This window comes from Myotis lucifugus, unplaced genomic scaffold (assembly GCF_000147115.1).
Source record: "Myotis lucifugus unplaced genomic scaffold, Myoluc2.0 scaffold_61, whole genome shotgun sequence".
Classification (NCBI taxonomy): domain Eukaryota; kingdom Metazoa; phylum Chordata; class Mammalia; order Chiroptera; family Vespertilionidae; genus Myotis; species Myotis lucifugus.
Window position 1 is genome coordinate 4,421,283 of NW_005871109.1, and position 13,900 is coordinate 4,435,182.

Sequence of the window (13,900 nt, forward strand, 5' to 3'; positions counted from 1 at the left end):
ACAAATATGGGATTGTAAATCCCATATATCTCACAAAACTGTTATGAGTACATAAAAATGTATAGAATAGTACTTATTCGGTGCTTGATCTACAATGTACTCTCAATCATGTGTGTTGGGTTATAATCTATTACATTTGTGGTATTTTCTGTAACAGTTCCCCCCACCCCCATACCAATTTAATAAAACAAATATAAAGGTAACATTTTAAAAATTGCTGTATTCAAAATAATAAACTTTAGGGTAAATAAGCTTTAAAACAAAAGTACATAAGCAAAAAAATAAATAATTTACACCAACTCACTAACCTTATTTTCAGAGTAAAGCCACTGTTATCTGGGCTCCAGATTGTGGTCAAACTTTGATAGTGCATTATTTTTTTTTTTAAAACAGTAACAAAAACATGAACACTAAGTAAAGTCTTTAACAAAACCAAAGTACTGGATTTAGCTTTTTAATTTTAAGTAACCAAACTTTGTAATTTTATACATAATCCAATGTAGTGCTAATATAATTAGCATTTCAGCTTGAAGAGCTGGTAATTAACAGGAATGGAAGCCTTAATGAACAGTCTTCAAACCATGAGACACAAATAAAAACAGACAAATATACAGTAGAACAAAAGCTGCAGACACCCTACTAACCGGGGGAAATATTTGAAGGCTTTACATTCTTTATTATCCATGATGGCTTTTGGAATTATGATTGTGTGACATATAGAACCTTTGATATTTTAGATATAGCCTTTATTTGTGTGGTTTTTTTTTCACAGTAAGTTAAAAATCCACCCTAAGTCTCGGTAAGACTTCACTGTCTTACATAAAGACTCTAGGAGTCTGCAATGTGATAAAAGAGTAATGTGAAAATTTACTGGATTGCCCTAATTTCATACTTCCTTGTACACAATGAATCACTTTGGAAATCTATTCCAAGGGTTATATGCACAAAAGTGTCAAGAATAAAATGTTCTTCACTCTTGCATAAAAATGTGTACAGTGTTGAGGAATGGAAAAGTTATCATTTTCCTGGGCCCCGGGCTTCCTGGAGCTCTGCTGCCTGAAGATGAAAGGCTCCCCTGGCTTTATTGCTCTCGGGATTAGTCATCCAGCCCTGGTGTTTCTCCTTGTTGGATCCTGGATGCTATTCTGATGGCTTCTTCCAGAGATGGCTGTTCTCCAAGCTGAAACAGGAACATACACAAACCCACAATCAAGATAATGCCAAAGGAATCTTATATGCCAGAAGTGGGATTTCTGGCACCTGGGCTTGTTAAGCAACCTCCACTTGATCCTATCAGTAAGAGAAAATAAAAACAAAAACAAACCCAATTCTTACAGGGGAGAATAATACAGTTTCTTTATTTAGGATTTTGATAAACTTTTGCACACGCAAGGGACAAAAGACAGTCATCTTTTCCAAGGGAGATAATTTAGAGCGCTTCCTGAGCCTTTAGCTTCTATGCCCATAAGCTAAATTAAAACCAATGGCTGGAATTTTCATCAGTGTGTTCTTTTTTAATCCTCAACTGAGGATATTTTTCCATTGATTTTTAGAGTTAAAGAGAGGGAAAGACAGAGAGAAATGTCGATGTGAGAGAAACGCATTGATTGGTTGCCTCCTGCATGAGCCCCAACCAGGGCCTGGGCCAGGGAGGAGCCTGCAACCCAGGTAACATGCCCTAGATCAGAATCGAACCCAGTACCCTTTGGTCTGCAGGCTGATGCTCTATCCACTGAGCCAAACCAGCTAGGGCCTAATTAGACTTTTTTTCTGAGAGTTAAGATAGCTGGCTTGATGTATATGGGATACATACTAGAAGCTTTATTTTTCTCACTAAAAATTCCCCTAGAATATGCAAAGTTAGTAAAGAACAAAGTGTTGGTCTCTTTGAATCTACCTGAACACAGCAATTTCCTTAAAGTGACACAGATTATTCTGTGTCCCGCCTCCTGTAAAGGTTATGCATAAAGCACAATGTCCAAGGTTGAGAGGTATGTGTAGTGCTGCTGTTGACGGAAGACAGCTGCCTCTGGACTCACCTGAACTGCAATCTGGGTACCATTGGATGTTGCCACTAAGGTCAGAGGTCTGGTTTCTGTGGTTACTAAGTGATGGCTGTGCTGCTGGTGCCCCATTTCTGATGAGGCAGTGTGGAATGCTGCCAAGTCCTGAGCCACAATTGCAACCTTAACAAAAAAATACACAAAAGAATTAAAACTATGATTTAAAAAATACATATATATTTTTATTAATTTCAGAGAGGAAGGGAGAGGGAGGAAGAGAGAGATAGAAACATCAATGATGAGAGAGAATCATGGATTGGCTGCTTCCTGCACACCCCTTACTGGGGATTGAGCCTGCAACCTGGGCATATGCCCTTGACTGGAATTGAACCTGGGACCCTTCAGTCTGCATGCCAATGCTCTATCCACTGAGCCAAACCAGCTAGGGCTAAAAAAAATTATGATTTAAATAGGTTAAAATCCATTCAAGGAAAAGGATTGTCTTCAAATTCAAAAGGAAAAACTCCCTTCTGACCACAGAGCTGCAGAAGCCTGAAGCTGAAGAGACCTTCCTTATATATTGTCTGTTCTGGACTCCTCTTTTGAGAATACCGAGGCTCAGAAAGAAGGGATTTATCCAAGATTATGGAGTGAGGCAATGGTATATCAGGGTAGAGGATACTGGAGAAGTGGATCCCCATCACAGACTCTATTACTCAGGGGAGACATGACTGTGCCTGGGTTCTATTACCCTAAGTGGATGCTTGGAAAGTTACACATGTGGAATAATTCAAACATCAAATGTCTATTTCCAAGTTTGGAGCAGTGGTCGACAATACACTGTTTTCTCCTGTTTACCTGTTACCTTTTAATTAGACTCCAGGAAAACTGAAAGGACCAGTAGCATTACTGACAATTAGCAACATATCTTGTTATACTCATTTCCTATTTTAGATGCCATGGAATCTTTGCATATTGTTGCTGAAGCATCTATCCAGAGTGGTTAAAAGTGCTTTCATGGCTCTTAAACCACAAATGTAACTCTTCCTATGCAGATAACATGGAAAATGGCATCAAATACTTCTGTTATATGATATTCTAAAATTTTGCTCAGCCAAACTCAGAGGAAGAATATATTAAAAACTAAAATTTCTGTTTTTCTTGGCCACTAGTCCACTAAAATGCTAAGCTGGATCAATCCCAGCAATGTTTCATAATCTAGTAACAGAGTTTGGCCCAGCAAGGGCAGTGATTTATATCGGACTAACCCATCCTGCAGATAACTATCATAAACTGTGGACAAAAATAGGAAAAAGCAACTGTCGAAGGCATTGAAGAATGAGGAAAAGCAGGCAGAAACTGCAGGGGATTCTCAAAGAAAGGAAATCATGTTGGTTCACATCTCTGCTGAAATAGCTTTTTCACTGAGACCATTCCCCAGTCTGCGCAGCACAGGGCAACTTAACGTATGAGATAATGGAGTCTAGGGCTGCCAGAATGGTTATACATTGGGAGGAATATTCTAGAAAGGAGAAAACCAGAGGGGGACCCCCCAAATCTGTGTATAAACTCTCCCCAATTCCTTAAGACACCAGAACTGCCAGTGTATCGGTAAGTTCCAATAATTCTGGTAGAAAGCAGCAGCTGGAAGTCTGAAAAAGCGGAGATTTCAGCAACACTCACCACAGGAGAGACAACATTTAGTTTCTATCCTGCCAAGTCAGAGGGTCTGGACTACAAATAATGCTAAAGCCTACCCTTCAGATAATCCACAGGTGGAGTCTGAACACCCCATGTGGACCATCAACATCTGCACAATGGCCTACAGCTGCAGCAGAGAAGCAATGGCAGTAGCTGGTCCTCAGTAAAACCTCCCACCCTTGTGATATCCCCAGTGCTGGAAGCAGACTGATTTCATTCCAGCCCTCAAAGCCTTGTCTTCTGAGAATTTTCCTATCTCTCCAGAGAATTGTCCTAGCCCACAGGCTACAGATAAGCTGCATAAGAATGTTTGCTTTAGGGTCACTATCTTTCCAGACCTGCAACTGTAATTAGTACAAGGTATATTTACCCAAGCTGAGTTATAAACCCAACCAAGTATTCTAGAGCCATGGAAATGGCTGCAAACTGATTAGGTGGGACCATTCTATAAGACAGCCTGAAAGTTGTGTTGTTTTGTGTGTTTTTTGCATAAGGTATAATTAGCAAACAATAAATAAGTACCCATCTTAGGTGCTCTATTGCGTTTTGACAGATAATCTGTGAAACTGGCACCTAAAACAAGATATAGTACAGTTCCTTCATATTCCATGCCATCAATGTCCTTCCCAAGCCAAGCAGAACTTTCTGATTTCTATGGCATGGATTTGTTTTGTCTGCTCTTGGATTTCATACAAGTGGAACCATACAGTATGAATTCTAGTGGAATTTCTGGGTCAAAGAGCAGAGGTATGTTCGACTTTATAAGAAACTGCTAAACTGTTCTTCTAAGTGGTGGTATCATTTTACACTCCCACTAGTGTATATGAATGTTCCAGTTACTTCACATCTTTGCCAACATTTGGTTTTAAGTCTTCTTTTATTTTAGCCATTTTCCTGTGTCTGAAAAGGTATCTCACTGTGATTTTAATTTGCTCTTCTTTAATGACTAAAGATGTTAAGTACTTTTTGTGTTATTGCCAGTCATCTTCTTTTGTAAGGGGTCTGTTAAATAAGCAATCAAATGTGCTCTTTTTAAAAACTTTATTTATTTATTCTGCTCATTTTTAATGGGCTGTTCATGTTTTTATTATTGATTTGTAGAGGGTTTCTTATATATTTCTAATACAAGTTCACTGTCAGATATATAAATACTGTGACTAACTTTTTCCCAGTTTGGCACTTTTTTTTTAGTGATATATTTTGGTGAGCAGAATTAATTTTGATGAAGTCCAATTGGTCAGTTTTCTCTTTTGTTAGTACATTCTGTATCTTAAGAAATCTTTTCTCTAAAGCTGCAAAAATACTCAATTCTCCAGAAGCTTTAAGATTCTGAGTTTTGTATTTCAAGGTGTAGAAGAACTTCAACTTTGTTCTTTTTTCAATATTGTTTTGGCTTTTATAGGTCCTTTGCATTTTCAGGTAAATTTTAGAACTGGATTATCTATATCATCAAAAAAAAGTCTGCTGAAATTTTTATTATGATGGTATTGAAATCTACAAATGAATTTACGAAGAATGAGAGCTACTAATTAAGACAGACTCTCACTGCAGTGAAACTTAACATTGCCTTCAGCACTGTACAAGAATAGTTTTTAAATGTATTAATCAATATCATGTATTTTAATGAAAATGAAAAAATTAGAACTACAAAGAGATACATCAGATTGACAAAAATCCAAAAGGGAATCAGATTGACAAAAATCCAAAAGGGAAGAGTAGCTTGGCACTCTCAAATACTGCCGGCAGGAATATAGAGTGGCACAACCCTAGAAGGGAAGTTGGGCAACACATTACAATTGCAAACCCATATATCTTTTTACCCACCAATTCCACTCTAGGGATTTACCTACAAGATATACTCATACACATGCAAAATCACATGTGCACAAGGTTATGTGCTGTTTGAAACAGCAAAAACCAAATGAATTATGGCATATCCATACAGTGGAATACAATATAGATTAAAAAAAGAATGAGGAAGCTCTCTATATAATGAAATAGACTTTCTAAATATGTTAGTAAATTAAAAAGCCAACAAGGTAAAGAACAGTTTACTACCATAAAAAAAGGAAAGGGGGAAATGACTGTATCTGTTTGTATATGCTTCATGAATCATTGGAAGAATACATGAGAAACCAATAAATGTGGATTATCTCTACGGGGCAAGAACAAGGTTGATGGAGGCAGGGGTGGGAAGACTTTTTTTTTTGTAAGAGGACATATATTGGGTAAATTACAGAGGCAGAAAAAGTAATTCCTAGAAGAAATGGGCTTAGGAAACAAGTTATGGAGGTAAAGGAAGGGAATTTGGAACTTGGGAGTGAGGAAGCGAATGGTGAAGGGTGGGGGGCGTGAGGGAAAGGGGAAGGCACGGGTGTATTCCTGGACTCCTGGGAGGGAGAGTGCCAGAGGAAGATTTTTCAATGCATACCTGTATATACATTCTGATTTTTGAACTATGTGAATATATTATATATTCAAAAAATTAAATAAACTAAATTTTGCAAATGAATTTTCCCCTAAGAGTCTGAGGATGATGATGATTGTAGGAAGAGCTATCATTAATGAACACTTAATGGGCTGAGTAGTTTAAATGCGCTATCTCAATCAATCCTTATGTCAGTCTTATGGGCCAGATGCAACACTCCTATTTTACAGACGATGAAAACAGACTCAGAGGGTTATGTAACTTAGAAACTGTAAAACTGGGATCAATTTGAAGTTTCTGTGCTTAACTGCTATATCACACTGTACATCTATTAACAATTTTGATATTGACATGTTTTGATTGATATAAAAGAAGAAAAAAAGCAATTACCTGCTGCCCTTCTGTACCCTCAGCAGTTACCATAGCAACTGAGTGTGTCCCTGCTGAGGAGATGACTGCATCGTGAGCAGGGACTGTGATGGGTGTGCCATCCTGCGTCACCATTGTGATGGTATTGCCAATGGCTTGCATGTCAGCTTGAGATATGTTGACCTGCAATACAATGCATTTTACAAATCAGTCAATGTTTCTTGTTATATTTGACAATCTTTATGAAGGACTAGGCCTAACCCTTGTATAAATCTACTCTGAGGAGAGCAAATAAACATCTTCTATTTTAGAAGGAGGTTATCAGAAAATTGAGTATTTCTTAAATACATTTTCTCCTCTCCATCTCTACTGCCAATTTAGACCCTTACCTTTCTCTCATCTGACTTCCCACAAACACCACTTCTTTCCAGGTATCCAGCCTAACCCTCCCTAATCACCCTCTACCTTGACACCTTTCTACAAAAACAAATTTCAATATGCTCCTTGCTTAAATGTCCAGTGACTCCCTATCACTACAGTTCATTATACGGCATTTGTGACCTTTCATGATTGGCCTTTCACAGCCTCTCCAGAGTCTTCTTCCAATACTTCCAAACCAACCACTTGGCACTCCCACCACAACTAACCATTTGCAGTCCCAGACTATTATATCTTCATGACTTTGCTCTTTCCTTCAATCTCTGCCTTGCAAACTCATGAATATTTTTTAAAAATATATTTTATTGATTTTTTTTACAGAGAGGAAGGGAGAGGGATAGAGAGTTAGAAACATCGATGAGAGAGAAGCATCAATCAGCTGCCTCCTGCACACCCCCTACTGGGGATGTGCCCGCAACCAAGGTACGTGCCCTTAACCGGAATCGAACCCGAGACCCTTGAGTCCGCAGGCTGATGCTCCATCCACTGTGCCTAACTGGTACGGCACTCATGAATATTTCTCATGATCCAACTGAATAGCCATTCTCTATAAGGGCCTCCAAGATTCCTTCAGGAAAAATCATTTACTTCTTCCTCCAGACTGCCACAGCACTCAACTATATACCCATCTTTATGAGACTCTAGAGCAGTGATGGCGAACCTATGACACGCAAACTCATTTTTTTGGTTGATTTTTCTTTGTTAAATGGCATTTAAATATATAAAATAAATATCAAAAATATCTTTCTTTTACTATAGTTGCAAATATCAAAAAATTTCTATATGTGACACGGCACCAGAGTTAAGTTAGGGTTTTTCAAAATGCTGACACGCCGAGCTCAAAAGGTTCGCCATCACTGCTCTAGAGGCCTGGTGCACGACATTTGTGCACTCAGGGGCAGCCTTCAGCCCGGCCTGCGCCCTCTCGCAGTCCAGGAGCCCTCGGGGGATGTCCAACTGGAGCAGGCCTAAGCCATTAGTCGGACATCCTTGGTACTGTCGCAGAGGCAGAAGAGGCTCCCGCCACCACCACTGCACTCGCCAGCAGTGAGCCCGGCTTCTGGCTGAGTAGCACTCCCCCTTTGGGAGTGCACTGACCACCAGGGAGCAGCTCCTGCATTGAGTGTCTGCCCCCTGGTGGTCAGTGCGTGTCTAAGCGACTGGTTGTTCCGCCGTTCAGTCAATTTGCATATTAGCCTTTTATTATATAGGATTGTTTACTTTTGGAAGGTCTCTCTCCTATTAGACTATGATACTTCCTTCCTGTGCTCCCCACACTAAGTCTACCAAAATGTCTAGCACTGGATAGATGTTCAATAAATGTTTGTTGTTTAATTGACTAAAGGAATGGAACAGAAACCTAATTCCTGAAGAGAATGGGAAGGTTACCAGAAAATACAACATTGTAGTGGGGAAAATAGCTGTTTGGGAGCATGTGAAGAGGGATTAAACTCATTCTGTATAGTCAGAGAGGAGCCACTAAGTAGATGACATGGTAGTAGGTTACTGTGTGATAAACACTATAATTATCCAAAAATGGAACAGGCTGCCTCTTAAGAGAGAAACTGCCTCATGTATTTTAGGGCTGCTGTGGAGAGAATTTCTCCTGTAGTAGGGAGGGAGGGAGGTTAGATCAAATGATGTCCAGAGGGCCCTGTCTGTGTGGAATTAGTGATGTCAAAAGTTAAGGGGAGCCCTAACCGGTTTGGCTCAGTGGATAGAGCGTTGGCCTGCGGACTCAAGGGTCCCAGGTTCGATTCTGGTCAAGGGCATGTACCTGGGTTGCGGGCACATCCCCAGTAGGGAGTGTGCAGGAGGCAACTGATCGATGTTTCTCTCATCGGTTTCTAACTCTCTGTCCCTCTCCCTTCCTCTCTGTAAAAAACCAATAAAATATATAAAAAAAAAAAAAAAGTTAAGGGGAGGGCCCAGCTAGTGTGGCTCAGTGGTTGAGTGCTGACTCATGCACCAAGAGTTTGACAGTTCGATTCACAGTCAGGGCACATGTCTGGGTTGTGGGCTCCATCCCCGGTGGGAGGCATGCAGGATTGATGTTTCTCTCTCCTTGATGTTTCTATCTCTCTCTCCCTTTCCTTTCCTCTCTCTCTCTCAAAATCAATTAAAAAAAAGAAAAAAGTAAGGGGGTGTTAAATGGGATGGCACAAGAGCTTCTTATTTTCCAATCCTGACTACGTTCTGCCTCCTAGCTAACACCAGCATCTTAACAGTTACCAACACAAATGGCAGATTAATCATGGGAGGTAAAGCTCTGAGAGACAGAGGTAAGGAGGGAGTTTGCCAAGGAAAAGGCAGATATAGAAGGTAAAGAATCCCAGATGCCTATTTCCACCAGGCGCTAAGCCCATCTTAGCTAGAGCTTAAAAATAAAATCTAGTCTGAATTGTTTTAGGCATATAGAAAAACAATAACAAGTTTGACTATTGGAGAACAACCATTACATTGCTTTTCCTGGGGAAATCAAGATACCTATTCTACTAATTATGTGAAGCTCCCATGACTCCATGTAGGGAGAGTGCCACACTTTGGAAATTTTACAGGTTTGCCCATCACTGACTTCCTAGGGTCTTTTAATGATGCCATCATCACTCAGCCAAAGCTCTGTGATTTCTTTTTTTTTTTAATATATATTTTTATTGAATTCAGAGAGGAAGGGAGAGAGAGAGATAGAAACATCAATAATGACAGAGAATCATTGATTGGCTGCCCCCTGCACGCCCCCAACTGGGGATTGAGCCTACAACCTTGGCATGTGCCCTTGACCAGAATGGAACCCAGGACTCTTCAGCCAGCAGGCCAACATTCTATCCACTGAGCCAAACTGGCTAGGGCTCTGCTGATGTCTTAATCTCACCTCCTGGACCTATTTAGCCACCAAATCCTATACCTTCTCTGAATTGTGTTTCACATGCATCTATTACTTTTCAAGCCCTCAATTTCACTGTGGTAATGACCTTCATCGCCTTGCCTTTGAACTATACCAGTAATACCATCTGAGTTCTAGAGCAGGGGTGGGCAAGCTTTTTGACTCGAGGCCACAATGGGTTCTTAAACTGGACCGGAGGGCCGGAACAAAAGCATGGATGGAGTGTTTGTGTGAACTAATATAAATTCAAAGTAAACATCATTACATAAAAGGGTACGGTCTCTCTTTTTTTTTTTTTTTTAGTTTTATTCATTTCAAACGGGCCGGATCCGGCCCTCGGGCCGTAGTTTGCCCACGGCTGTTCTAGAGTCACAAACCTACTCTCTACTAATCTCTCTGCAGGTAGCCTCAGCATGCTACTGAAAAACCTTTAGGAAAGCTAACAGTGCCTACAAGCTCAGGTCCAAACTTTATGCCTTGATATTCAAGGATTTCCTCAAGTGGGACCTAATCTGACTTTCAAGCCCAGGTTCAGAGAAATATTATTAAACTTGTTTGGCTTTTGGTGCATACTTACATGCTGAGTCCCATCCTGGGATATGAGTGTAACCTGTTGACTCAACCCAGACTGGGTTACCGTGGCTACTTGTGTAGACACAACATCATCCCCTTCTACACCTGTGACATACGTGATCTGGGGCCCTTTAAGAACATCTTCACCTTGACCTGTTTAAAACAAATGAATCATTTATTTTACCAATCAACCAAGATACTTAGAAAACAGAGGATATTTTAAATATTAAATAAATATTATACAAATTAAAGTAGATGTATTATAGTCTACATAATGAAAATGGTTTCCAGCACCTCCTTCCAATTCTTCTAACTCCATTTTTGCGAAGTAAAAGCAAATCAAAGCAGACTGAACCAAACCTTTCCACAGCAAAGTTAAGTGTTCTAGGGGGAGAATGGGGGTTAATGGGGGGGAATGAGGACACATTTGTAATTCCTTAACAAATAAAGAATTTAAAGATTAAAAAAAAAGTTAAGTGTTCTAATTTTGGGAAACTTCTCTTATTCTCTTAGTTGGAGTAATTACTGATACTACACATGTACGTTGGGGCAGTGAGTGGGGGAACTAACAGGAAGATTTGACTGGCAAATAATCCTTCCACTATGGCAATTTCTTACAGTCACTTAAGAAGCTGATAAAAGTGATAAGACAATCTTCATAAACATTAACCACAAATCTGAATGGTGTGTAAATGCAAACTACGAATAGGAAATTGATTGCAAGTCATCAGTACACAATGACATCATTGTGTAAAGACGATGTAATGGCATGTTATCTGGTGTAAAGTTAATCATTTAATAAGTGACAGAATAGGAACCACCATCCACTTCTTTATTTCAAAAAGAACCAGCAAGTAAACAGAAATTTCAACAGTTCATTACTGCAATACTTGGCAACCAGGAAGATTTCTGAACCCTCTCTTCTTCTATCTTTTTCCACCTCTAATAAAGGCAGGAACAGGGTAAATATACATTTTTTTCCTTCAAAGGAGGACTTAATATGCTAATTTAAGAGTAGTTCTCAAAGTTAGTGGTTGATGCATGCACTCATATGGCTATAGTCATCCTGGCATAATTTCCATGGCAGTCATTACTTTGTTTTTTCTGTTGTCCTATTCCATAGCTATTTATATATCACTAGAGGCCTGGTGCATGGATTCATGCACCGGTGGGGTCCCTTGGTCTGGCCTGCGGGGATCGGCTGACACAACGTGGGCATGTGCCCTTGGCGGAATTGAACCCGGGACCCTTCAGTCTGTAGGCCGATGGTCTATCCACTGAGCCAAACCCTGTAGGGCCACCTAAATGTTTTCAATGCTTCATCAGTTGTTAAGAATGGGAAAGGTTTTTTTTTTGTGTGTGTGTTTTTTTTCTAATTTTTAAATTTACCTCACTTAGGAGGTATTCAGTGAAACATTAAGATAATCTGTAAGTTGTTTTTGTTTTAGAAAAATCTATTCATTTTCCCTATTTACCTAAGCTGAGTTATTTAACTAAAATCACAGAATGTAGTTCTCAAAAGTATTTTTTCAATAGTTTATTCTTAATGAAATGAATGTTTTTGTCTCCTACAACACTACCTAACAGCACATGAATCAATTAAGTTATTTGGGAGTGCTTCACTGCTCTTATGCTTAAGATCAACATCCTTAACACATCCCTAACCTAGCTGCCCCTGCCTGGCTCTCCAGCCTCATTTTATGCCACCTTCCCAGGCAGAAGTGCCACACTGGCCAGGCTTCTCTCAGTCTCCCGATTTACTTTGCTCTCTCCAACCTCAGGGATTTTTCTACGTGCCATTCCCTCTATTTGAAATGTTTCTTTTGGCCTTTGCTCTGCCCCCCCCTCCCCCCACCCCCCACCTCTCCACCTAGTTAACACTCTAGATCTCAAAAATCACTTCCTCAGGGAAGTTTTCTCTGATGTCCAGACTAGACGAAAGTTCCCTTCTTATACATCCTGAAGTACTTTCTTTGATAGCACTTATCACAATTATAAATTGTATGGTTGTGTGATTATTTAAATGAAGCTCTATCAGTTGAGAAAATACTATAAATCATAAATTACTGTTGATTCTCAAACACAGAGACACTAGACAAAGTCCTCACCTGGGGGAGGCTCAAAGAAGGCTTCCTGCTCCTCCTCGATTGGCTCTGTGTCGTTGTGGGCGGTCCGTTTGTGCATGGCCAGGGTGGAGATCTGCTTATATGTCTTCCCACAGTGGTTACAGTTGTAAGGTTTGGAATGAGTGTGAACAACATGATGTTTATACAAACTAGAATACTCTGTAAACCTTTTATCACACCCAGGGACTGTACAAACATATGGCTTTTCCCCTAAGTAAAGAAAGGCAAAAAAACCAAAACAAAATAAATCAACTTTTACACATGAAACATAATCATTCCATACTTTGGGGGAAGGGGGAGGGAAAGGGGGCTATAATGGCAAAAAGAAGTAGTTTCCAAATCCCTTTCTATCCTGTCATGAGGCAGCTCACAAGAAAAGACTCCCTAACAATGCTTTTGATTGGTTAAAGGGTAGTCTGCACCCTGAGTGTCATCCTGTGTCTGAATACCACTTTCCCCTTAATTTCAAGGGATGAGAAAATTAAGGATGAAAATGTTTCCCAGTTCAACTCTAAGCTTTTTTGATAAAACTGTAATCTACCTATAACTAGATAATCTAGATATGATTAATGATATCACACTAATAATGACAATAAATACAATTATTATTATAACTAATGCAGTTTACTGTAAGGATTTTATAAACATCATAGACCAGCTGTCTCCTGCACGCCCCCTACTGGGGATTGAGCCCGAAACCTAGGCATGTGCCCTAACCGGAAATCAAACCATGATCTCCTGGTTCATAGATTGATGCTCAACCACTGAACCACGCCGGGGGGCAAAAATGAAATATATTAAAACTATAAAAGGAATGCAAATTATATGATCAAAATATAATTTTTCTTCCAACCTACAGCCACCTTTTTAGACCTCTTAGGGTTTTATAGGCAATTTTCCACTTTCTTAGAAAATACATTAACTTAATTATGCAGGGAAAATAATAGCAATAACACATAACACACAATGCAAGCATAAGATATAACTTTATCAGAAATATGACTCCAGTATACTGTTTGTTCTCTCATCGAGACTCACATGCAACTTAATATTTTTTCCTTTCACAGAGAAATACACCCACAAGTAGACTTATTATAGTGGTTTTCAATTTGGATCATCAATTCTGAGTAAAGATTTTGCAAATCATTATACCAAATATACAGATGGTAAGAGTTCAGGTGTTGAGGGATACCTAGAGACCTATATATTCCTAAGCGACACCACTACACTTCCTTTCTAACCTGCTCTTCCCCATCTTAGCATCATTCAACTTTATCACAAGCTAGAATGATAGGTTCTTCTTTATTCCTCATGACTATCTTGGTTACTAAGTCCTTAGCTGATACCTCTTAAATGTCTTTCATTTGTATCTCTCTCT

The 13,900-nt window shown here is 39.5% G+C and overlaps 1 protein-coding gene across 4 annotated transcripts in view; it reads right to left on the bottom strand.

Moving 5' to 3' along the window:
* Positions 1-200: 200 nt before the first annotated feature.
* ZNF143 (zinc finger protein 143) overlaps positions 201-13,900 on the bottom strand; it is a 32,247-nt gene continuing 18,547 nt past the window's right edge. For 3 of the 4 annotated variants that reach the window (XM_023754550.1, XM_006089636.3, XM_023754549.1), the window contains 5 exons: positions 12,505-12,732; positions 10,401-10,549; positions 6,523-6,684; positions 2,040-2,186; positions 439-1,180 (listed from right to left, as the gene is read on the bottom strand). In XM_023754550.1, the coding sequence (XP_023610318.1) occupies positions 1,097-1,180; positions 2,040-2,186; positions 6,523-6,684; positions 10,401-10,549; positions 12,505-12,732 (770 nt within the window). In that variant the 3' untranslated portion in view covers positions 439-1,096. Of the gene's footprint in view, positions 1,181-2,039; positions 2,187-6,522; positions 6,685-10,400; positions 10,550-12,504; positions 12,733-13,900 lie in introns of all 4 variants that reach the window. The other variant, XM_006089637.2, reaches the window with a different exon arrangement.